General features: G+C 42.2%; 1 protein-coding gene across 1 annotated transcript in view; it reads right to left on the bottom strand.

The window, feature by feature from the left end:
* Positions 1–24,440, bottom strand: part of ECEL1 (endothelin converting enzyme like 1) — a 153,504-nt gene that overhangs the window by 26,042 nt on the left and 103,022 nt on the right. Inside the window, exons 7-12 of the mRNA XM_040349682.1 lie at positions 16,069–16,291; positions 12,724–12,822; positions 5,676–5,753; positions 4,411–4,514; positions 2,713–2,771; positions 2,556–2,607 (exon numbers count right to left, since the gene is read on the bottom strand). Of these exons, the coding sequence (XP_040205616.1) occupies positions 2,556–2,607; positions 2,713–2,771; positions 4,411–4,514; positions 5,676–5,753; positions 12,724–12,822; positions 16,069–16,291 (615 nt within the window). The remainder of the gene's footprint in view (positions 1–2,555; positions 2,608–2,712; positions 2,772–4,410; positions 4,515–5,675; positions 5,754–12,723; positions 12,823–16,068; positions 16,292–24,440) is intronic.

Genomic DNA, 24,440 nt, shown 5'->3' with positions numbered 1-24,440 from the left:
CAGATGTAAGGTGGCACTACACTGACCACAGATGCAAGGTAAATACAAAAACAAATCTCCTGCGCTCCGGTATTTTTTGGAAAGATGTTTGAAGAAAAGGTGAAACTCAATAGCAACTCAGACCTTTTAGCTCTGAGGAAAGGGGTTCTCCCCTGAAACGCGTCAGCCCTAGCCACGGTCACGGATCGAAACAATATCGTGCTATGCCGATGGTGTTGGTTCTTTGCTGCATTGTGATTCAAGGCCTGTTTTTAACACTCCTTTTGTGAGTATTATGATTTGTTTTTATTTATTTAATAAAATCTACCAATCAGTATCACACTAGGTCGGTGCGCCCTCCGTTTTTCCTCTTTTGTTTCCACAGATGCAAGGTGGCACTACAATGACCACAGATGTAACGGAGCACTACACTGACTACAGATAAAAGGGAGCACTACACTGACCACAGATATAGGAGAGCACTACACTGACTACAGATAAAAGGGAGCACTACACTGACCACAGATATAGGAGAGCACTACACTGACCACAGATATAGGAGAGCACTACACTGACCACATATGTAACTATGGAGCAAAAAGTACCTCTCGGTACAATTGGGACTTTGCCGGCAAATAATTGAGGCAGTATAGTAAAATATATACATTTATTGTATAAGAATATATAAAAACTGGTGTATAGCATCACCAAAGCAGGTAAAAATAACACGTATGTATGACTGTAATCGATTCCGTGCAGTGGTCCAAGGGGCCCAATGCGTTTTCAGGGCACAGCCCATCCCTTCATCGGGGCACTTATCACAGAGGAATCACATTGTTCAGAGAGGACAGTCAATAATTATAAGGTCCGCCATGTTGTCAGCAACAGTAGCCATGCAATGAGAAAACACCCAGTGTCCCAATGGAACAATGATGGAATAGAAAGTGGCCCCCCACTGTTCCAACCAAGTGTCCCATGTGTAGCAGCTGTGGGTGAGGTTGTGCTGGTGGTTGCACCCAACTCTGTCTACCAAATTGGAGGTACTCCTGAGGTATGGATGTTAACTCCTATGTTGCAGGATGGTATCGGTGCCGGCACCCGCCAATAATTAGGCAGAGAGGCAGAACGGTAATCTGCCTATGTAGTCAGATTATCATTCTGTCAGGAAGGAAGTCATTGATCCTGTATTCCTGCAAAGCAGGAACATCGATCGGCGCCTTCCCCTAGTCAAAGCACCTCCCACACAGTACATAAGCATTGGCTAGGCAAACAGGCACATTGTCCCTGAGGTTAACCCCTTCCCTGCCAGTGTCAGCCATTAGTACAGTGACGGTGCATATTTTTTAGCACTGATCACTGTATTAGTGTCACTGGCCCCCAAAAAGTATCAAAAGTGTCAGTTAGTGTCCTATTGCACTCCTGCTATAAGTTGCTAATCTCTGCCATTACTATTTAAAAAAAAAAATCATCCCATAGTTTGTAGACGCTACAACTTTTGCGCTAACTGATCAATGTTTGCTTATTGGGATTTATTTTTACCAAAAATATGTAGTAGAATACATATTGGGCTTGATTGATAAAGAGATTTGATTTGTTCATGTTTTTTATTGGATGTGTTTTATAGCAGAAAGTAAAAAATATTGTTTTTTTATTTTAAAAAATTGACGGTCTTTTTTTGTTTATAGCGCAAAAGGCGATCAAATACCACCAAAAGAAAGCTCTATTTGTGGGGGGGAAAAGGACATACATTTTATTTGGGTACAGCATCACTCGACCGCTCAATTGTCAAGTAAAATAACATTGTGCTGTATTGCAAAAAATTGTCTGGTCAGGAAGGGGGCTAAATCTTCCAAAGGTCAAATAATTAAAGGGGGTGATCCTTATTCCAACTCTGATTCTGTTTTAAAATTTATATTATTTTTTATCTTTTTTAAATTTTGGTGTTATATCTTTCACTTGGATGTTAAAAGTTGCACTGAGTAAATACATGTGGATAAAACAAAAACTGTGTCTGTCTTCATGTCCAGCTGAAAAGCAACAAAATGTGATTATTTTAAAGGGAAGTGATTCTTTTCTCTACCCACTGTATATTATTAAGCGTTAAATCATACTTTGCTATAAACTTATACAACTCACTGACATGTTTATGAGGGCTTTAAAATTGCTTGCCTCTACAAATCCAGAAGTATTGTTTCATATACAGTTGCAATACCATTTACAACCACTTGGTAGTAGTCTTTCCTTTCAAAATGATAATCTTTCTAAAATGTAAAGTATTGGTACTGTTGTCTCTTCCTCACCCGCAGTTCACATACAAACCAAGTTTACAATACTATATATTCATATGCAATATTTTCATCCTCAAAAAGTGAAATAAGGGCATGCTGCATGGTTTACTTTCGATCTCTAATTTATTATACTAATGCATTTGCAATCTCCCCTTTGCATGTCTGTTATGTTCAGGAAATATACTTTTATGGAAAAGAGAACTGCTGAAAATGTTGCTGTAATGTTCTGAACACTGCATGCATGTCTCATTTATGCTTTTAATTTTGGATCGCCAAAGACTCACTTACTGTGGGAAATCTGGATCGTAAAGTGTGGGTTGCAGGATTCCAGCGGGAAACACTGAGGGTTAAAAAATAAACACTTAGGGTCCCTTTAGTATAAGGTATTATGTATAAATAGTGTGAAAAAAAAGGTAGTAATCAGCTGAGAGTGCTGAAGGCTCACCCATTTGGTTTTTGTTTGGAAGATAGTAGGCATTCAAGGCTTGAGGAGGAAGCAACCACCTGTTAAATATAATAAACCGACATTAATACTACATTTTATTTACTGTATCAAAACGCATGCCACCCTAAAACTGTAAAATTAAGTATTTGGTGCCCCACAGGATCATTGCCCTTAATACATCACCTTTTACACAAGTTTGAATAATTACCTTCCTTACTCACTGAGGAGTAGTTATATTTAAATTGATACTAAATGCACACTGTTTCATTTATATTGTCCCCTCTATTTCTGTACGGGGATAATGGCACTGTTTTTAGAAAAAACTTCTAAGTACTTTCTTCCCAATCGATATACAGCTGTCACATCACCAAGCTCTTTCCCATCCTGTCTGCAGGGAAACATAAGCAGGAGGAGCTTCTGCTGCTGGTCACATGTTAAAAAAAAACAGCCTTATGTAAAAATAAATAAATGATACTGATATACTGTTTTAAATTGTTTATTATTTTTTGGCAATAACATGATGTGGGTGGATTTCTGCCAGTAACAAGCCGTATCGCGCCCCTCCAGCCTCTGTTTTAGAATAAAAGGGAGGTGAAGCCTTCATCAATCTAAATGTAATATCCCGCCCCTATTGTGTTTAGCTGGTTAGTGGGTATGGAGGAGGGAGGGCATGGACTGTCATTTATCATTGTGTACTGTAAATACCCACATGTGTGACTCTATAGTCACATCGGCTGCTCAAATGTGATAGGGAGGAAATGCTCAGCAAATAAACTTACGGAGAACTGAGCATGTACAGAGCTGCCACCACCGCTGCAAAATCCCCAACTGTAGTGGTGACAGGAACAGAAGGCAGAAATTGAGAACAGCAGGATCAACCAGTTTTTTTTGCAGAATACAGAAAACAAATCTCATAGTGACTGAGTGAGTATGAACAGCATGTAATACACCATTTATTGACCGTTTTTTTATGATGTGGGTTTAGTGACACTTTATGTGCAGTAACCCACAGCCAACAATCATAATCCATCATCTGGTTTGAGTTTAGCAAAGTGAATTCTGATTGGTTAAGTAAAAAACCTTGTGAGCTGCTAAAACTAATCCTAAATAAATGAATACATTGAATTAAAATAAAATAGACAGCTGCCAGCACTCCCCACACTTTCCTAGATGTGACAATGCAAAAATAGAATAACAATATCTGCGGGGCAGAGACCAACCAGTGAATGAATGAAGCAACAAATAAATAAATGCAGCACAACCGATGGAGGGGTACACCAGGATTTTGCACACTGCATGAAGACAGCAGCATCACTTTTATCCATCTCGACGAGCCGAGAAAATGAAGTTCATTGCTTCCGAGCATGCGTCAAATTGTTTCTGAGCATGCGTCTGTATTTTGCGCATCGGGATTGCTACAGACGATTGGAATTGGAATTTTTTTCGAAGGAAAATTTGAGAACCAGCGCTCAAATTTTTATTGGTGGAAATTCCGACAGGAAAAGTCCGATGGAGCTTATACACGGTCGGAATTTCCAACTAAAAGCTCACATCGGACTTTTCTTGTCGGAAATTCCGACCGTGTGTACGGGGCATATTGGCTAAAAGATGCTTTACCACTGTCCCAATAAAAATGGCTAAACACTTTTATGACTGCAGGAGCCAAACATACAACAAGTTCAAAACCTTTATACATACGCAGATTTATCAACTTCTTGACGGATCTTCTTCACTGATTGTTTGATGCTGAACCTTATGCTGTTTAGGATATTTTGGAAATACGTCTTTTCGTTAACATCAAACTAGAAGAAGAATACGGATATGAGAATCATGCAACCAACCAGAACAAAAGTATTATGGATTTATTTACTTTATTTCATGTTTGCTAGTGTGAACTGTAAGTTTTGTTCCAAAGACTTATAGCTTATTATTATGTTTTAAAGTGGCTTGTAGACGTTAGATGATGCTAGGTATGATCTATATGAATTCTATCAGAGCAACGTATCTATGGGCAAAGCACTGTCTGGGGAAGATTACTTATCCGCCTGTTTGGAATGCCCGCAAGAGCTCTTGGCCATTTGGCATTTCTTTGCAACCAAAGACAATAGATCATCATCTGGGATTACTTATCTATCCATTGCTGCTCTAATGCAGGAAAATCACAGCCTGAATTCTCTCCAGAAATCAACACTTCTGAGAGAGTCTCCTGGTCTTCTGCCCTGCTCAATGAATCCTCCTGTCAACTCCTTCATTGCCATGGTGTGGGTTTATGAAGAGACTTCAAGTGAGTTTTTCCTACTGGTGTCCAATAGTCGGTAAGGTAAGTACTCCCTTCTTTGCACTTTTACTTTAGTAACATTATTGCTTTAATGTAAAACAATCAGTACTAAAAGTTATTAAACTGTGGCACTAAGCAAAAATCCATTCAGATGTCAAACACAACTTTCCAGGCCTTTGAGCCTTAGGCCCCTTTCACACATGCGTACCGTATGTCTGCTTTTTCATCCATCTGTTTACAGATGAAAAAGGGACATAAATTAATCCCTATGAGATAACGGGTGTCAGGGGATGAACATCCTCTGACACCCGATCTCATCGTTGTCCGCAATGCTTCGATTCTGCATATCATAACTCCTTTTCTCGTCACTCCTCTGACTGCATTATCTGTTGGGATGTAAAGGTTGTGGGAACGGTCATGCTTGCACTAATTTGAACTTTGAAACAAATTGATTATGGCATTTAAGCCAATTCCACAAATTTATAGAAATTTTCATAAATTTTTGTACAAAATTCACATGTATTATGACATTTTGCTGCATTAGCAATGATTAATTTCCCCCACTGTATTATATGAGAGTGGTCTTGAAAAAATAATGCAGCAATGAGCACTCATATTCCTATTATATATCTCAGTACAGTTTTAAGAAACACTATAACTGCAAATTGTAAACAATGAAACTCACTTCATACTCTTTATCCATGGCCTCTGGCTTCAACAGAACAAAATCTGGGTACCCAATCATCACCATCATGTGTTTTAACTGTCAAGAGAAATCAGTATGGTAACCAAATCTAGAGCTAAAACAAAGTTAACTTAGTCCTGTTTCTCTGACAATATGCATGCAGAAATTCAGCACCCTGTGATTGATGTAAGCATATGTGTTAAAGCGGAGCTCCATCCAAAAGCTCCACTTGTTTGCCACCCCCCCCCTCTTCTGCTGCCACATTTGGCACCTTTTGGGAGGAGCAGATACCTGGTTTTGACAAGTATCTGCTCCCACTTCTGGCTGATCTTGCCACGGCGTACTCAGTCAGAACTTTGGCCCCCCACCTCCTTCTTCTGCTGCCAGGCCATTCAGAAAGTCCAGTAGGGAACTGCCTGTGATTCAAGGCTTCACTGCCAGTTTTCCTTAGCTGAGATGGTGGTGGCAGCACCCAAAAGCCGATTGAAAAATTGGCTCGGTTGAAGACACCGCTGGATTTGTGGACACAGGGATAAATTTGACGACTAATCCAGGTACTTGCAGGTACCACAAGGTGTCTGCACTTAGTATATAAGTATATATATATATATATATATATATATATATATATACTGTATAAATACTGTATACATATATATATATATATATATATATATATATATATATATATATATATATATATATATATATATATATATTAGCCAGGGAGACTTTATTCTCCTTATAAATTGCATTACCAGGTATGTCCTATTTTTCTCATAGTAAAAATAAAGTGGACTTAAATTTTACAAAATACTCCATATCGTTCTCAGCACTAATAACGCACACATAGGAATACATTTAACCTTCTGAATGGTATATCTATTGGCTGACATGTCACCCTCATAATGATTTGGTATTGTATACCAGCCAAACAGGCGTCAACCTTGTCACTCCGATAGTCGGGTAACTTTGTTACTTGAAATAACTACATCCTGTAACCTGTTCATGTCATGTTCATCTTAAAACATGTTTATGTTCACCATAAGGAAAATATTTATTGATATTTTGGCATATGTATGTAGCAAGGTCTCCGGCCTCCTTCAGCCTAATGAAGACCTCCAGGGCCAAAGATAACTGACATCCTTCTGTATGTGGTGTGTTGTAATGCATAGCGGGTGTAATGCAAGGTAGATTCATTGGGTGCCAGACATTTCTTGAATGCAAAGAGATTTTTATTTCTCTTAACAGAACTGGGGGAGAGGGTTAGGGCCAGGACACCGTTAAGTAGTTGCAATGTTAATTGGCAGACTACAAGACTTCAACAGGAGGACAGCCATGCAAGGAAAGGCCTCCAGCAAGACGCCACACCTGCATGTGTAGGAATGCTGTCTTCTATGGCAACAGTCTTTACAAGTTTCTAACACAAGGTGCGACAGATCCTTAACTTCCACTACAATCACTTGTTGTAGCTCTTCAGCTCACTGAGCTCCCAGTCTCTCTTACTAGACTAGATTATTAACTGCCACTGAATCCCATGAGCTCCTCCAATCTTCACTGTAGTATCTTCCTCAAGCGTCACCCTTGCTTCTCTGCTGGGTCCCTAGCTTGGCACTCAAAATATTTCTCAAGCTTCACCCCACTGGCCTTCTTGGTTCCTGGCTTGACACACAAGGCTGGCTGGGCATCACCTCCGCTGGATAGGTCCCTGGCTTGATACCCACTGAAGTTTCCTGATTCTTCACCGTCCCTGGTTGGTGAGAATACTGCTCCGGTACTTGCTTTAGCTACTCACTGTGGTCCCTGGTAATAAAGTGGATGGTCCCTTAGTGGCGACAGCTTCCCCTCTACCTCCGACCGTGACAGGTTCTCCAGCCAGAAGAACCGTCAATTCTGGTTGGACTGCAAGGACCCGTACACACGAGGAGACATGTCCGATGAAAACGGTCCGCGGACCGTTTTCATTGGACATGTCTCCTGGGAGCTTTTGGTCTGATGTGTGTACACACCATCAGACCAAAATCCCCGCAGACAGAGAACGCCGTGACGTAGAAGACACCGACGTTCTCAAACACGGAAGTGCAATGCTTCCACGCATGCGTCGAATCAATTCGACGCATGCGCGGGATTTCGGGACGCTGGTTACACGTCATAACCAGCACACATGTCCGATTAGGTGTACTAACCATCGGACATGTCCGACGGACATGTTTCCAGCGGACACGTTTTTTAGCTTGCTAAGAAACTTTTGTCCGCTGGAAACCTGTCCGCTAGGCCGTACACACGGTCGGACATGTCCGCGGAAACTGGTCCGCGGACCAGTTTCAGCGGACATGTTCGACCGTGTGTACGGCCTAGCGGACAGGCCCAACCTTGCACTGCTCTCTTACTTCTCGATAGGCCCTCAGACAGCATAGCAGCCAGATGTGCCAGGGATAGGCCCAAACTCTGGCCTAGCAACCCAGGTATTACAACACACGTCCACCCAGACAGCCATCCAGGTGGCACAGAACAGTGATCACCTGACTCCATCCAGATATATAGGTTCTCCCAGCAGGCCAAGGGATTTAAGAAAACCCCTGCCCATTCACTGGGATACCCCATATACCCATAACCTGACCTTGCAATTCCCTTCTTGTATCAAATGCCACCAGGTACCCGGCCACCTAGCAGCGAAAGAGAAGAGTGCAGCAATTACAGACTTGAAATCAATTGATCCCTAACAATGGGCCAAGGTAGCTATACCTGGCAGGTGAATTTAGGAGCAACCCTTCCTAAACATCAGGGTGCTACATCTATCATGTCCTATCCCAACTCAACATTACCCTATTTCTTGCAACAAATGTATAGATTTTCTTGTGATGACGCTGGCTCAATAATATACCCCAATGAGAAATACTTTGTTAACAGCTTTTAGGAAGATCAGGGTCACTGACCCTGAATAGAATTGCAGAAACAGAATTTTCTTCTGCTTGCTTTATCAGCCTACTTGTTTAGGGTCAGTAAGTGAAAGAATATTAAACTTAGTAGTATTGCCTAATAGCCACCTAACTAGCATTTTCAGAAGGAGGTCAGAAATGGTAGCGCCTGCATTTCTTCTTCATTGATTTAAGGGAGTTTATCAGGTAAGAACTACGTAAACCAAACGTTTCTGACTTATTTAAGATGGCGTATCATTGGGGGCTGTCATTCTTTCCATTTCTTTACTACCAAGCATGTCACTGACATGTAACAAATTTGTGCCTAGAAGGTATCCAAACACGAGACAGTCACATATTTTTTTCAGGTCAGTAACAGAAATAGTGAAAGAAAAAAACGAGTCAGCAAAGACAGTGAAAATAATTTGGTGGTAATATGTTCCTTTAATTGCTTTTGCTTTCATTTGCCTTTATCTTGCTTTTGACTCTACACTCAGGCTAAAGCAAGCCATACATAATACAATTGTCTTTCCTTCAGCCACAGGTTGAAGGAAAGAAAATTGCTTGATACCCCCAACAACACAGTCAGTGTTGATGATGGAATCTCTCCAGCAGATCGATTGTATTCTGACAACAAGAGTAGGTTTCCCAGCCGCCAGAATACAAGGATCATTTCTGGCTGCTATAGCCACCGACACTGATTAAACAAATAAAACTTGGCAGGCTGGTTGTACTGGATTTGATCGACAGATCAACCTCAGTACAACCAGCTTGCCCATAGAAGGATCGAAATTTGTCCGGTTCCTTCTGAAGTCAACAAAATAACTCAAATAGCAATATTTGTATTTAAAGTGCAGTTATTCGTGGCAACCAATTAGAAACAGTCTTATCTGACTACAAACTAAATTATTATGATTTATTAAATTTTGCATATCATTACTGCATTTTGCATTGCCTTTTTAAATATCCTTCGTAAACGTTTCAACAAAGGTACAAATCACATTAGGAAATTACTTATTTCTGTCTTCTTCCTAAAGGATACAATTATACCTATGAGTTCCCACCTACATGCATGACAACTGTGTGTTGACACCTTTTATCAGTGTGCATTATTGCATGTTGTTCTGCTTTATTGTGTGAATTTTTTAAGTTTAAGTTTAAGATAAAGGTTTATCATTTAAAAAATATTAAAATATATAAACATAGGCAACCTGCATAGGTTATACATTATGTTATACATTGGGTCAGATGCCAAGTGAGGGGCTCAGTACTTTGCATTGGAAGTGAAATACCATTAATTTCAATGGAGCTTTTGATGCACATCAACGGCTTAAAAATGTATGCCAATGCTCAGCAGAACTTTTTTAAGGTCACCCATGCTCCGCGCCTTTCATCAATGTCATAAAGGGGAGGGGGATTAGCCACGACTCGCAAGTATTTATTTTTAAAGGTGAAACGGCAGACTTTATTACAGGCATATGCTATATACAGGGTACAGATTCCAGGCATGTGCTATGTACAGGGTGCAGATTCCAGGCATATGCTATGTACAGGGTGCAGATTCCAGGCATATGCTATGTACAGGATGCAGATTCCAGGAGTGTGCTATGTACAGGGTGTAGATTCTAGGCATGTGCTATGTACAGGGCTCAGATTTCAGGCATGTACAACCCATGCGCACGCCTATGGCGGACACCTTGCTGATCCCTGATTCCAGGGGGGGGGGCCTTGTCCCCCCCTTGACCCTACCTGCGGATGCCCATGTGTATACCTATTTATTTTTCACAACACATATTAACACATTGCATAGATCTGAATGAGCACCATTTAAATATTGCTTGACATTTCATGCTCTTGTAGCAGTTGCCAATGCCATACAACTACAAACACTTTCTATAAATTTTTGTCAGTTTTAGAGATGCACAACTCTTTCAGTATGATGCAAATTAAAAAAATAAATATATATATATATATATATATATATATATATATATATATATATATATATATATATATATATATATATATGGCTTTGCGATTTAACATAGTAAAGAATGTGAGATGTATTTTTCCCAAACATACTATGCAAGTCCAGCAATGTTAGAATTTCCTTAATATATCTTTAAGCTAGACTTTTATCAGCATCCCAGATCTTTTCCCTTTATTATCATATTATTCAACTGTTTTAAGGTTGGTAGCGAACCTAACCAAATTGAAAGCTTTAGACATTATCGTGGCCATAGAAATATGGCAGCACTGGGAAGTGAGATTTTCTTCTAAATGAAAAGAATAACCAGGAATTAAAATTACAAGAGGCTGCAAAGCTCTTTATCAACATAATTATCCAGAACTGTATAACAGCTTAATCCAATGGGACTGCTCCTTGAAAGACTGAATTAACTGCTGTTAGAAGGTCGTTAAGCCAAAAATACTGCAGTATACCTATAGTAAACAGACAGCAACCCTAATACAGGCCTGAGCAATTTATATGTGAATTAATAAAACAGGTTGAGTTAGAGACGTTAAACTGAATTAATCACTGTGTGCTGCTCACTTTGAACTGCTGATTAAATTGTTTTTAGCACTACATAATCCACTGTGTACAAATCATTTGTTGCGGTTGTTTAAATTATTTCTGCATGTTTAACCATTTATGTCACAGATCTTGAGTACAGCTCACCATGAAGACTTTCATCATATGACTCTCCCTGTCATTTAGCCTTCTTATGCCTTGTACAGACGGACTTTTTCCATCGGATATTCCGATCGTGTGTAGCCCCATCAGAGTTTTTTCATCGGAAATTCCGGTGATTTCCATAGGAGTTTAGATTCTGTCGGAATTCTGATGAGATTTGGCCGGGCAAAAACCTGATTGTGTGTATGCGGCATTATGGCTGGATTCACACCTATGCAGATTTGCACTACAGAACGTGTTTCATAGGAAACCATGTTAAATGGACTATAGTGCAAATCTGCAAAAATTCAAAAAGCACTTAAAATGCATAAGTGTGAATCCAGCCTTAGAACTCAGGTATATGGGCGTGTGACAGGAAGTCAGGTAAATCTGTGGGTGTTGTCACAAATGGAACATACATTTCTGCCTTGTTAGACAATACATTAATTGTTATTAGGCGTCGGCTGAAAAATGTAGCCAGGAAAGGTTTGAGGCCGTTGGAAGACTCCAGCTGTTCAGAATGAGGCAATTAAGGCCTCTATAAGTAGTCCAAAGGATTACCACTGAATGGCTGCATCATTCTTAAGGCTTTGTGAGTAGGAGAGCAGCACTGAAAGTCTTCTGAGGAGGTGAGGAGAGGAGTGATTTTTCTGTGTGATAAAAATCAAAAGACTATTGTTTTTTGTTGTACAACCAGCACTGGGTAGGTTCCTGTGTGAAAGGTAGACGCCCAGAGTGGCTAGGGTTTATTTTATGTTTGATTTTGTTTATGCTGTTTGGATGCTTGCAATTGTTTTCCAGCAAGATGGAAAAATAAACCAAAAACGTTGTTTTCAACCCTCTGCGACTGCCAGTCTGTATAAATACAGTGTGTGGTGAACCCATCCAAGGGGTCACACACCCCGCTACCGAGCTAACCCCTTACAGGCGTTAATAAATCTTGTTGAAAGCTCCACGAGAGTCATATAATTGGAATGCGATAAAGCAGGTACAATGTTTTTTGTTTTTTTTGGGTCTTACTGGACTCATCCACTCGTGTTCTATACAGATTTTAACTACATTGGTGCTAGTAGGAACATCTGAAATGCATTGGAAGCACAGAAAGGCTTGCATCTTTTCACAAGCCCTTTATAACTGGTTATTGAACATAAGAACAATACTTTTTTTAAGAAAAGATTAATTATTTTCAGTTGTATTTTGAACACATCTTCACAGTAATCTAAATGCGTGCGTTGTTTTTAAAACAGCATTTCACAGAGGTATGTTTTTACGTGCTTCAGTTTTCAATGTCCATGTACACAAGTCCCCATAATACTAATATAGAACGCAATTAACATTGGGATTTTAATATGCACGTATTGGTTGTTTATTGCAGCTAGGGAAGCGTGATTCTCTAAACTCATACAAACATTTTTAGGATTAATACTGAGATGGTTCAAATTAGGGATCAGTTCACCTTTGTTCTTGCAGCTTCTTTGGTCTCTTTGTCCATCCAGTCTAATTCATCTAAACTGTGATCAAGTATATGTTTGATATCTTCAACAAGTTGTTGTACCTAGAGAGAGCACAGAGAAAACAATGAATATTATGTAAGAGCTGTAGCACACTGGTCGAACAGGGAAGAAGAAGTAGTCAGTGCAAGGAACTTATACTTTTAGATCTTTACGTGGTATTTCCCAGTCAGTGCCCATTCATACCCAGCTATATGGTATTTCCAAGTCAGTGCCCATTCATACCCAGCTATAGTAAATCTTCTCCTGAAGGGATCAGTTTGGTCTTAGGGATTTATTTAATTGGTTAGGTTAGTGTTAGGCTCATGAGGTAGTAAGCTACATTTTTTGTGTGATGACTAGAATTTAGAACTTAGATATTTAGGTTACAGGCTATATGTTTAGGAGCAGAGTGAAAGTAACATTAAAGCTCAATACTAATTCTACTTTAGTATTTTTATTTGGACATGCCTCAGGCTGGGTTCACACATCTCCAGAGCAGCTGCAGAGCAAATTGCTCAGGAGTCCTGTGTGTCTTTGTCTCTGTTTTCAGGTCCAAATTCAGGCAAAAATTTGGGCCCGGTTCATCCCTGAAACAGAGAACAGGGAATGCATCAGACCCCTGCTGCGAGCCGCATCCGATTGAAGTGTGACCCCAGCCTTAGAAAAACTTTTCTTTTAGTGGAAATGTTCTTTCTGCTCTCCCACTTGAGCAACAATGGACACACCCTTCATCACATGTACTGCAGAAAAATAGGGGTTGTGTCTGTTCAGGTCAATTAGGCTGGGATCACACCTATGTGGTGCCTTAAAGTGGAAGTAAACCCCCCCCCCCCTATCGTTTTCAGCCAAGGAAGCTGCCATCTTGGCCTCTGTTTAACCTACAACTGCCATGATGCTGCACATGTGATTAGTTATGACACCAGCCATTGGATGGTTTGACAGTTTGGTTGAGAGTACAATCAATGGGAGTGCTACATTTCTGGCACGTGCTGGAAAGGTAACTGTTTTATGGATGTGTTTACTTACGCTTTAATGCACTAACAGTCATTGCATTAAAAGAGCCACCTACTGGACTGTGCAATCACATTTAAATACACTTTGTAAGTGTTATGGGGAAGGGCAGGCAAGGCTGCCCATACGTTATGTAATGTTCTTGTACAATTTTCCTTTAGATTTATCAAAATCATATAATATGAGGTCAAACCTAAACAATTTCAATTTTTTTTATGCATTCAAGCAGGCCCTTGATAGTTAAGGTAAATCTAAAGGAAATAAGAACATTGTATAATGTATGGCCACCTTTACCCCATTAACAATGGAGGTTGTGCCTTATTTATCTGAATATCTATTTGTGTGACGTTAATTGGGCTTTAAGAGTTGGGAAGGTAGGGAAAAAAAAGGGGGAATTTAAATTTGTGCTTGTTGTAGAGCAGGGGTGTCAAACTCAATTTCATCGTGGGCCACATCAGCATTATGATTGCCCTAAAAAGGGGCGGTTGTATCTTTAAGATTAGATGTCCAACGCATTCCCTCCCCTTACATTAGATTTCAAAGTTGAGTCCCCCACTCTCCCTTACACACAGTGCACCCCCCTTTCCTTATGCTGCTGCTGGGAAGAAGCTGGATTCATTGCTTAACCACTTGCCGCCCGCCAATGACAAATTGACGTCGGCAAAGTGGTTGTAGAATCCTGACTGGACGTCATATGACGTCCTCAGGATTCTGAGCCGCTGCGCGCCCCCGGGGGCGCGCATCGCGGCGATCATTGTTGCGGGGTGTCAGTCTGACACCCCGCAACACCGATCTTGGTAAAGAGTCTCTCACGGAGACTCTTTACCACGTGATCAGCCGTGTCCAACCACGGCTGATCACGATGTAAACAGGAAGAGCCGTCGATGGCTCTTCCTCACTCGCGTCTGACAGACGCGAGTAGAGGAGAGCCGATCGGCGGCTCTCCTGACAGGGGGGGTTCGCGCTGATTGTTTATCAGCGCAGCCCCCCCTCGGATCGCCACATGGACCACCAGGGATGCCCACCAGGGAAGGGAAAAAAAAAAAAAAATGAAAAAAAAAAAGTAAAAAAAAAAAAAAAAAAAGTCTGAAAAAAAAAATGGGAAAAAAAAGATGCCAATCAGTGCCCACAAATGGGCACTGACTGGCAACAAGTAAATCAGTGCCACCCCACAGTGTCCATCAGTGCCGCCCCACAGTGTCCATCAGTGCCACCCCACAGTGTCCATCAGTGCCACCCCACAGTGCCCATCAGTGCCACCCCACAGTGCCCATCTGTGCCACCCCACAGTGCCCATCTGTGCCGCCCATGAGTGCCCATCTGTGCCGCCTATGAGTGCCCAGTGCCGCCCATGAGTGCCCATCAGTGCCGCCCATGAGTGCCCATCTGTGCCGCCCATGAGTGCCCATCTGTGCCGCCTATGAGTGCCCAGTGCCGCCCATGAGTGCCCATCAGTGCCGCCCATGAGTGCCCATCAGTGCCGCCCATGAGTGCCCATGAGTGCCGCCTATGTGTGCCCATGAGTGCCGCCTATGTGTGCCCATCAGTGCCGCATACCAGCGCCGCCAATCAGTGCCACCTCATCTGTGCCCGTCAGTACTACCTCGTCGATGTCCATCAGTGCCATCTCATCTGTGTCCATCAGTGCCACCATATCAGTGCCCGTAATTGAAAGAGAAAACTTACTTATTTACAAAAAAATTACAGAAAAAAATAAAAACTTAATTTTTTTCAAAATTTTCGGTCTTTTTTTAGTTGTTGCGGAAAAAATAAAAATCGCAGAGGTAATCAAATACCACCAAAAGAAAGCTCTATTTGTGGGTAAAAAAGGACGCCAATTTTGTTTGGGTACAGTGTAGCATGACCGCGCAATTGCCATTCAAAGTGCGACAGTGCTGAAAGCTGAAAATTGGCTTGGGCGGGAAGGTACGTAAGTGCCCTGTATGGAAGTGGTTAAAAGCAGAAAGGGTCTGGAGGAGGACTAAAGGAGGGCTGGAGTTCTCCTGCAGCTGCCTGGAGAGGTGCGAGGGCCACATAAAATGGCCTGGAGGGCCGGATTCGGTCCGAGGGCCTTGTGTTTGACACCTATGTTGTAGAGGGTAAAATTTCTATACTATATAAAACTGTTGCACCTTATTATTGTTGATAGTTGTATAAAATAGCATAGAAATGGATTCATATCTTGGTTTGCTAACAATTTGTAGACTGATATCAGCAGATACATAAAATTCATATTTCTTCATAGTAAAATAAAGTACCATAATGTCAAATTGGCACAGCATTGATTTTTTTCCTACCTTTGCCTTGCTGTTTGAGGAGAAATACTCTTCTACAAAGAGCGCACCTAGCGACATTCCAAAATGTTTATTGGCTTGAGTAAGGCATACTTTTACCAGCTCTAGCTGTTTTTCTGAACCCTCCATCTCTTTAGATAACTCATGAAGGGCATCTCGGAAAGGAGTGGAGAGATGTTCACTCAGTACCACAACAAGCCTCCAGAGCATGTAATTGTGAAGGACACTATGAAAAGAAGAATGTGGTAAAAGGGTTATTCAGGCTTTATCTAAGGTAACCAAATGCCTATTCATTATTTTAATGTACCTGTGAAATAATATTACAGTAAGAAGCATTAGATGATGAAAATTCAGCCCATTCCACAAAAAATTCCATATTAGAAGAGTTTCGGTTTGTCCCGCTGTCAGTTACAAGGTTAAAGTCATCATAAAGTTGAAATGCATGATGAGTAACTAAGGAATTACATTTTCACCAGGGGTGAGAGGAGGAGGCGGAGGATTTTAGGCATATACTTGAAGATTTATTTTCCGCCACACTTAGAGATAGCTATTTGGCAGGTTTAATCCTCAGATTGTTCTTTACATTTTAAATCCTAGTAATTGAAATGAAGCTTATGTAATCTCAAAGCTTTTAATGAACCCATTCTCCAGGGCACTCGTCACACATCTCCTTTGTTCATCGCAGTACAGACTGCTCCGTATGCAAGAAGAGTGGATGAAAAAGTGAGGTCTAGGTACGGAGTGACAGTATTATCCTGAGCACATCCTGAGCCAGCAATCCTTATTATATGTCAAAAGGGAAGCTTGTATTACATTATATCCCCATCATAAAAGCATTGTCTTACAGCAAAAGAACTCACTATCAAAAGCTGTTTATCTATTATTCTGTTCCTGTATATTGCTTTTGTATTTTCAGGTCTGTATATACTACTCAGAAACACTCAGCTTTTCATACATAAAGTAATGTTATATTCTAATATCGTTTCTCGCAGACAAAATTGAATCCAAACCCTGTACAGAGAACAACACGACACTGGTCTGCTCAAGCAATCACTTTGCAAACACAACACATTGACATTCAGAACACACTAAACTCTCACCAGATCAATGACCATTAGCTTAATGTCTCAACCATAGAGTCCAGTCTGGGTGAGGTTATGGCATGTCAGCTTGTGAGTCTGCCCAGGGCTTTGTATGACATTATAAAGGAAGGAAGAAGAAACAGAGAGGAATAATGATTGAGGAGGGGGCTGGAAAGTCAAAGCAAGAAATGTAGGTTGGCAGAGAGAGAAGGTGAATGCTGAGCGCATTAATGGGGATACAGAGGAAGACAGAGAAATAAGAAATTCAGATGAGATAGCGGAAACCAAACAAGCCTGATATAGAAGCAAGTGCAGGAGAATAAAGCTAGGGCTATTCTGTTTTATAAGGCAAGATGAAATCCTTGCTAGTAAAAAAGTTATAACGTATACTTAAAGAAAGGAAACAAAAGAAAATAGAATTATAAAAGTAAGACAGGCCATGCAGAAAAGGTAGAAAGTTTAATAGTAAAATAAAATAATGAAGAAATTTGAGAAAGAGATTTCAGTCTTCTTTTAATTGACATTACGCTCACCTCTGAAGGAACAATATAAAAGTCCAGAGTGACCCTGCGGCCTTGTCTTTTTCTAAGTCACCCCTGAATTCCCCTTGGACAGATACCAATAACTGCCCTGTTATTGCCACAGTGAAGGTGTCAGATGTCACTTCTGATAGGTAGTGTAAATGAATGGGCTTTTATTGATTTTGACAAGAGATACTAAGTGTACCAGACATCAAACTTTAATATTACTGCCAATAACACAAGCATACATAGCACAAATCTCTCTAGAGTGATATTATGATGCTTGTAAAGGTTCCTGTCTATTCTTTTACTTTAAGGAAAAGCTCATTTACTATAACACATATAATGATTTGTAAAAGTAGTGCCACAAATGACATCACCCTTGTAGACACATGTATATATATATATATATATATATATATATATATATATATATATATATATATACACACACACACACACTGTATATCAGTGGCGGCTGGTGCTCATTTTTTTTTGGGGGGGGGGGGCGCAAACAAACTGAAAAAAAAACAACCATCAATTGCAGCCACTGTGCCCATCAAACGTAGCTTCTGTGCCCATCAATTGCCGCCACTGTGCCATCAGACGCAGCCACTGTGCCCATCAAACGCAGCCACTGTGCCCATCAAACGCAGCCATTGTGCCCATCAAACGCAGCCACTGTGCCATCAAACACAGCTACTGTACCCATCAATTGCTGACACTGTGCCCATCAATTGCTGACACTGTGCCCATCAATTGCTGACACTGTGCCCATCAATTGCCGACACTGTGCCCATCAACTGCTGCCAGTGTGCACATTGTGATACATTTGCCTATATGTCTCAGTCTAATGCTCTCCCTGCTTGCCATTGTGATTACCATCCGGTTATTGAAGTGCTAATGTCCCCTCACTATTTCTAAAGGTTAATTGATCTATTGTGTTGTGTGAAGGAGATCTGTGTTTATGTGGCTTGTGTTAATTATTCTGATTGCTTCATTGTGGTAATTATCTCTCTATATGCGGGGTCGAGTTGTCTAGTTAATGTATTTAGTACAACTAGTACTCAACTCCACTGATGTCATTATCTAAAGAAAATGTGTTTTCAGACTCGGCTCCGTCGTGTCTGCCTACTCATCTGTGTGGAAGCCCCAGTGTGAGGGGGGCGGAGATTTGTCATTGTAACAGTTTTGGAAATGACATATAAGCTGTGTGTTATAACATTAAACTCAGTCTTGGTTCCAGCATCCAGTCTTGACTCATGTGTGGGGGATCCTGTGATGGTCTTGTATGGAGAGGAGGGAATGCTTGACGGGGATATCATACCGATACCGTCACAATTGGTTGGTAGCAGTGGGATTTTCCCTTCTACTCTCCTTTACACCCGGGATTCCAAGCAGACACTGGAAGAACTACTGGAAGTTCGTGGAAGGATTGCTAGCAACAAAACCGAACGGGTCATCATAGCAGAATCAATGGAGATAGACCAGGAGAACAGGATTGCAGCAACGCCAGCGGTACAAGAGATGGAGACACCAGTGATTCAGGAGGAGGAATCGCCAGCCAACAAGCTAATGAGAGAGAAGCTAGCATGGTTCGGCCCGAACCCAACGCCGGATGTGGTGCTGAAAGTGATGGACCTGTTAGTAAACGCAGAACTACAGTTAAAACTGGCAGCAGTCCAACAAGCAGCCGCACCTTCTCCGAACAGTGAGTACAGCACAGCAGACACAAGGAAGATTCCGTTTAGCGCTTTTAAAGCTTTTGATGAAAAGGACTGTGAGATTGATAACTACCTGGCGGATTTTGAGCGACAATGTAACCTGCACCGAATAGCTAGAAGAGAGTGGGTTGCAATATTGTCAGGCAAACTGTCAGGCAAAGCTTCTGATGCTTTCCGGACCGTGCCAGATCAGGATATCCATAGCTACGCCCGGGTTAAAGAAGTGCTCCTGGCTCGTTATGCAGTAACCCCAGAGTCCCACCGACAGAAGTTCAGGGACTCACGCAAAACCACGAAAGACTCTTACGCGGAATGGGCATGCCAGTTGTCCCTGTCGGCCTCTAACTGGGTTAACAGCAGCCAGGCCACCACCGCAGAGGACATTTTGCAACTAATGCTCCTGGAGCAATTTTACAATCACATCCAGACGGACGTCAAAGATTGGGTGAGAGATCGCAGGCCCATGACTCTACCAGAGGCCGCGAAGTTGGCGGATGAATATGCGGATACTCGCAAGACAAACCAGGTCACACCACGGGTACAACCTCCACGACCAACGGCACCCTCACACCCACCAGCCGCTAGATACCAACCGCCTAACAGATCGATGACATCTAGCCCTCGCTACCCACGCCAGGAGGACAACGAACAACGCTGCTTCCGGTGCAAACAGTTGGGTCACTTCAAGCAGAATTGCCCCATGAATGACAACACCAGGTCAAATTGGTCTCAACCTGGGTACCGCCCACCAGCAGCAGCCCATTGTGTAGACTCGGCTTGGGATCCCCAGGAGCTGGGTCAGGAAGAACCATTGGGCACCCCTTATGAAGCCCTCATGGTACAATCTGTTATTACGGACAACAGGGAACACCATTTTCAGCTGGTCATGGGCGACAGCCATGAGCCGGAGGGGCCTTGGAGGGAGCTGGGCAGAAAGAGGCACCGCCAGCTACCCTCCAAGAAGAAGAGGTCCTGGAAGTCATATAACCAGCGGACCTGGGAGGAGAAGAAGCGACTGGAGGAGATGGAATCGCAGCGGGCGCCCCAGATGCGGGCCGAGATGTTCGCCAAGGGCCCACCGGTGGCCCCTTACACCACCACCCAGTTCCTGATGATGAAGGACCACGTGGAGAGCCTGCAGGACATGAGCAAGCAGGACCTGATCCGTGAGTACATAGAGCTGGAGGAGTGCATAAGCCGCATGGAGGAGGAGAACAACCACCTGAGGTCACAGCGGGCTGACCCCCCCAGGCTCCATGAACTGGAGATGGAGCTGGAGAAGCTCAAAGAGGAGAACCGGCGGCTGCGGAGGGAGCAGGGGGTGGCTGACCTTATGGGGCTCTGAGTCCCCCCCCCTGGACTCTGAGCACCAGTGCTACAGCATTTCAACAAATATAACTTTTTCTTTTTATGAATCTCCTGTGACTGTCACTTCAGAGCCATAACCTGCCCCTCCCATAGCGGGACACCTAGATGGCGGCGCACAGACCCATTCGCCGTCTTCACACTGACTTCTGGTGACTTTGCAGATCGCACAAAGACTTGGGGACTGACCGGCGTGTGATCTGACGACCCGGTGGCATACCTGAGTCTGAAGCAGTTGCCAAGGGAGGTCAGTCATGCCAAACGGAGTTAACCTCGGACTAAAAGCTCTGAACCCGTCAACCCTACTGGACCAGGGAAGGTCCAACCGGGTTTTCCGGAGCAGGGAGAAAAAGGGGGGCCATTGTGATACATTTGCCTATATGTCTCAGTCTAATGCTCTCCCTGCTTGCCATTGTGATTACCATCCGGTTATTGAAGTGCTAATGTCCCCTCACTATTTCTAAAGGTTAATTGATCTATTGTGTTGTGTGAAGGAGATCTGTGTTTATGTGGCTTGTGTTAATTATTCTGATTGCTTCATTGTGGTAATTATCTCTCTATATGCGGGGTCGAGTTGTCTAGTTAATGTATTTAGTACAACTAGTACTCAACTCCACTGATGTCATTATCTAAAGAAAATGTGTTTTCAGACTCGGCTCCGTCGTGTCTGCCTACTCATCTGTATGGAAGCCCCAGTGTGAGGGGGGCGGAGATTTGTCATTGTAACAGTTTTGGAAATGACATATAAGCTGTGTGTTATAACATTAAACTCAGTCTTGGTTCCAGCATCCAGTCTTGACTCATGTGTGGGGGATCCTGTGATGGTCTTGTATGGAGAGGAGGGAATGCTTGACGGGGATATCATACCGATACCGTCACACACATCAACTGCCGCTACTGTGCCCATCAACTGCTGCCAGTGTGCCCATCAATTGCCGCTACTGTGCCCATCAAATGCTGCCAGTGTGCATCCCCCGCCCACCCGGCACTTATGTTGTCTCGGTGGGGAAGCGGGTTACGGCGATGTCCTCCACGCTCCTCGATGTCTTCTCCCGTCCTCTCTTCCCGTCCTCTGCTATGATTAGATGCCTGATAGGCGATAGGGGGTGATAGGGGGTGACAGTGGCGACCATAGATAAATTTATGCAATGCATGAATCCATCTATGGTGATAGATGATTCTCTCCAATTAAAGGATATATTATTAGAATTTAACTCTTTATAGATGTAAAAAATACATCAATTAGTGCAGTTACAGTATATGATTATGTATAATCTGATTTGCAGTTATATGTTTAAATGTAGCTACGGTAAATACCTGAATTTGTCTATATTTTAGCCCTTTGTAATTCCATGTACAGAAGCATGTAGACTGGGTTAGGGAAAACAGTACAGTACTTAGGATCAATCAGGTATGCTGCATGCATATGGGCTAGCAAGGAATAAAATGACAGGAGATTGATGGCTTTATCAGTTGCTGCTCCTTCACTGTCCAATCATACTTGGGTTGGGGGATGTGACTTAGCCATGTTGCTTAAAGCGGTTCTAACCCTAAACAAACAAACAAAAAAGATCCTGTTCCTTTAAAGCAGGATATACAGCACAGTGTTCTGCAGTGTCATTTGTCCCATTCTATGCTGGTTGATCCTGCCTGTTCCTGTGCCCCCCTAGGTGTACTGACCACAATAATTATGGCTGCTGATCCATGATATTGTGGTCAGTTTAGATGCCTCTGTCAGCCTGCTGTGTGGTCAGTCTCTCCCCCCCCCCCCTCCCTGCCTGTCAGCCCAAAAGTCTGTGATGTAAGAGCCGATCTGCTCCCCGCCCCTCCTGCTGCTTTTCCCTGTGTCTGTAAAGTCACTGAGCATAATTACTGGAATATCCCCTCTTGTTTTGTTTTAAATTATGCAGCTAAATACCTTATTTCACAGTGCCGCTGTGCGGTCACGTGACCTCCTGGCTGATGCCAGAGGGGGATCTCAGCCCCTCCCACTGTAGTTCTTAGAACAGAGAAGGAGAGTGGAGGGAGGTCACGTGACCACATTGTATATGGTATTTAGCTACATCATTAAAAAAAACAGATACACTGTACAATATAGCATGCTATAACAGAAGAGATTCCAGTAATTATGCTCAGTGACTTTACAACCACTTTAACTGCAGAAGAGAAAGGTCAGGAGACCACCAGACTAGCTGTGCTGTCTGGCAAGGCTATGCAAACCTCAGGACAGGGTGGACAGAAATACAAATTCTTTTTTCAGGTAAAACAGCTTCCATGTGTGTATTTCAATAGTGTAATTAGCGTTTTCCACTAATAACAATTAAAGATAATTATTTATCTTGAAATAATTCAGTTGATTAAAGACAAATAAAATTATTACATTCCCTTTCTCTATTATGTTGTATTGCCTCCCATCTCATTCTCAATTATTAGTAGAAAGCTTTGCATCCATGCAGAAACTAGAAATCTTCAATAAACTGCCACTGGTAGATGGCTGGGTGCACTGTGAAGTGCCATTGTGTTTAGCATCCTGTACTAAATGATTTGTATTGTTGTTTTTACTTTTGCCTGTGTACATTTTGGAACAGAATCTTAACCATTCTATTCAGTTGCTGATTAAATCTGTATTAAACCCAAAAGTAAACAGGTCTTTTATTGCAGCTTACTATTTCTCATTTGTGATGGCTGCATTAGTTTTTTTTTTGGGCTTTCTTTATTCTATTTTCACCAGGTTATCCTGACAGTAAGTCTGTTGTTTTTTAACAGAACATGCTGACCTGTAGATATAGCAGTTAAAGGGTTGGCCTGCAGTACCTAATTTGGCCTGAGGTACGGGGGAGCAGAAGCTGAGCAGAGCCAAAATTAGGCATTCAGTACCTCATTTGGCCTGAGGTACGGGGGCACATGAAACAAGCTGAAGCGTCCTCGGGCCTTTTCAGCTGTTTTCGGCGCTCTCTGGCACGCCCCACCTCTGGCCGCATTCGGTATTGCATCCCATTGAAGTCAATGCGGAACAAATTATTTTCGTTTCCATTGACTTCAATGGGAAAACTCGCTTTGATATGCGAGTACTTTGGACTACGAGCATATTCCTGGAACGGACTATGCTCGTAATCTGAGGTTCAACTGTATTTATAATATGTTAAACCTTTATCCCAAAAGGAATGACACTGTTAGGCCGCGTACACACGATAGGATAGCCAGAGGACAACGGTCTAAAGGACTGTTTTCATCGGTCAAAACCGATCGTGTGTGGGCCCCATTAACCTTCGGTTCAAAAAATAGGAACTTGCTTTAAAATTTAACCGATGGACGCCTAACTGATAGGTCAAAACCAAGATCGTTAGTATGCAAAAGCATCGGTTAAAAACCCGTGCATGCTCTGAATCAAGTCGACGCATGCTTGGAAGCATTGAACTTTGTTTTTTTCAGCAAGTCATGTTTTACGTCACCGCGTTCTGACACGATCGGTTATTTAACCTATGGTGTGTAGGCGCGACGGACCATCAGTCAGCTTCATCGGTTAACCGATGACAACAGTCCTTTGGACCGTTCTCATCGGATGGACTGATCGTGTGTACGAGGCTTAACTGTACTGCCTAAAAAGTTTTAGCTGGAGTTTGGCTTTAATTTGTTTAGTGCATCTAAATCTGCTAGTATATTTTAACCCTCCCCTCTTCCCA

The sequence above is a fragment of the Rana temporaria genome, chromosome 4, assembly GCF_905171775.1.
Source record: "Rana temporaria chromosome 4, aRanTem1.1, whole genome shotgun sequence".
Lineage (NCBI taxonomy): Eukaryota > Metazoa > Chordata > Amphibia > Anura > Ranidae > Rana > Rana temporaria.
The sequence above is the reverse complement of the archived record's forward strand: the minus strand, read 5'-3'. Positions and strand labels throughout refer to the sequence as shown.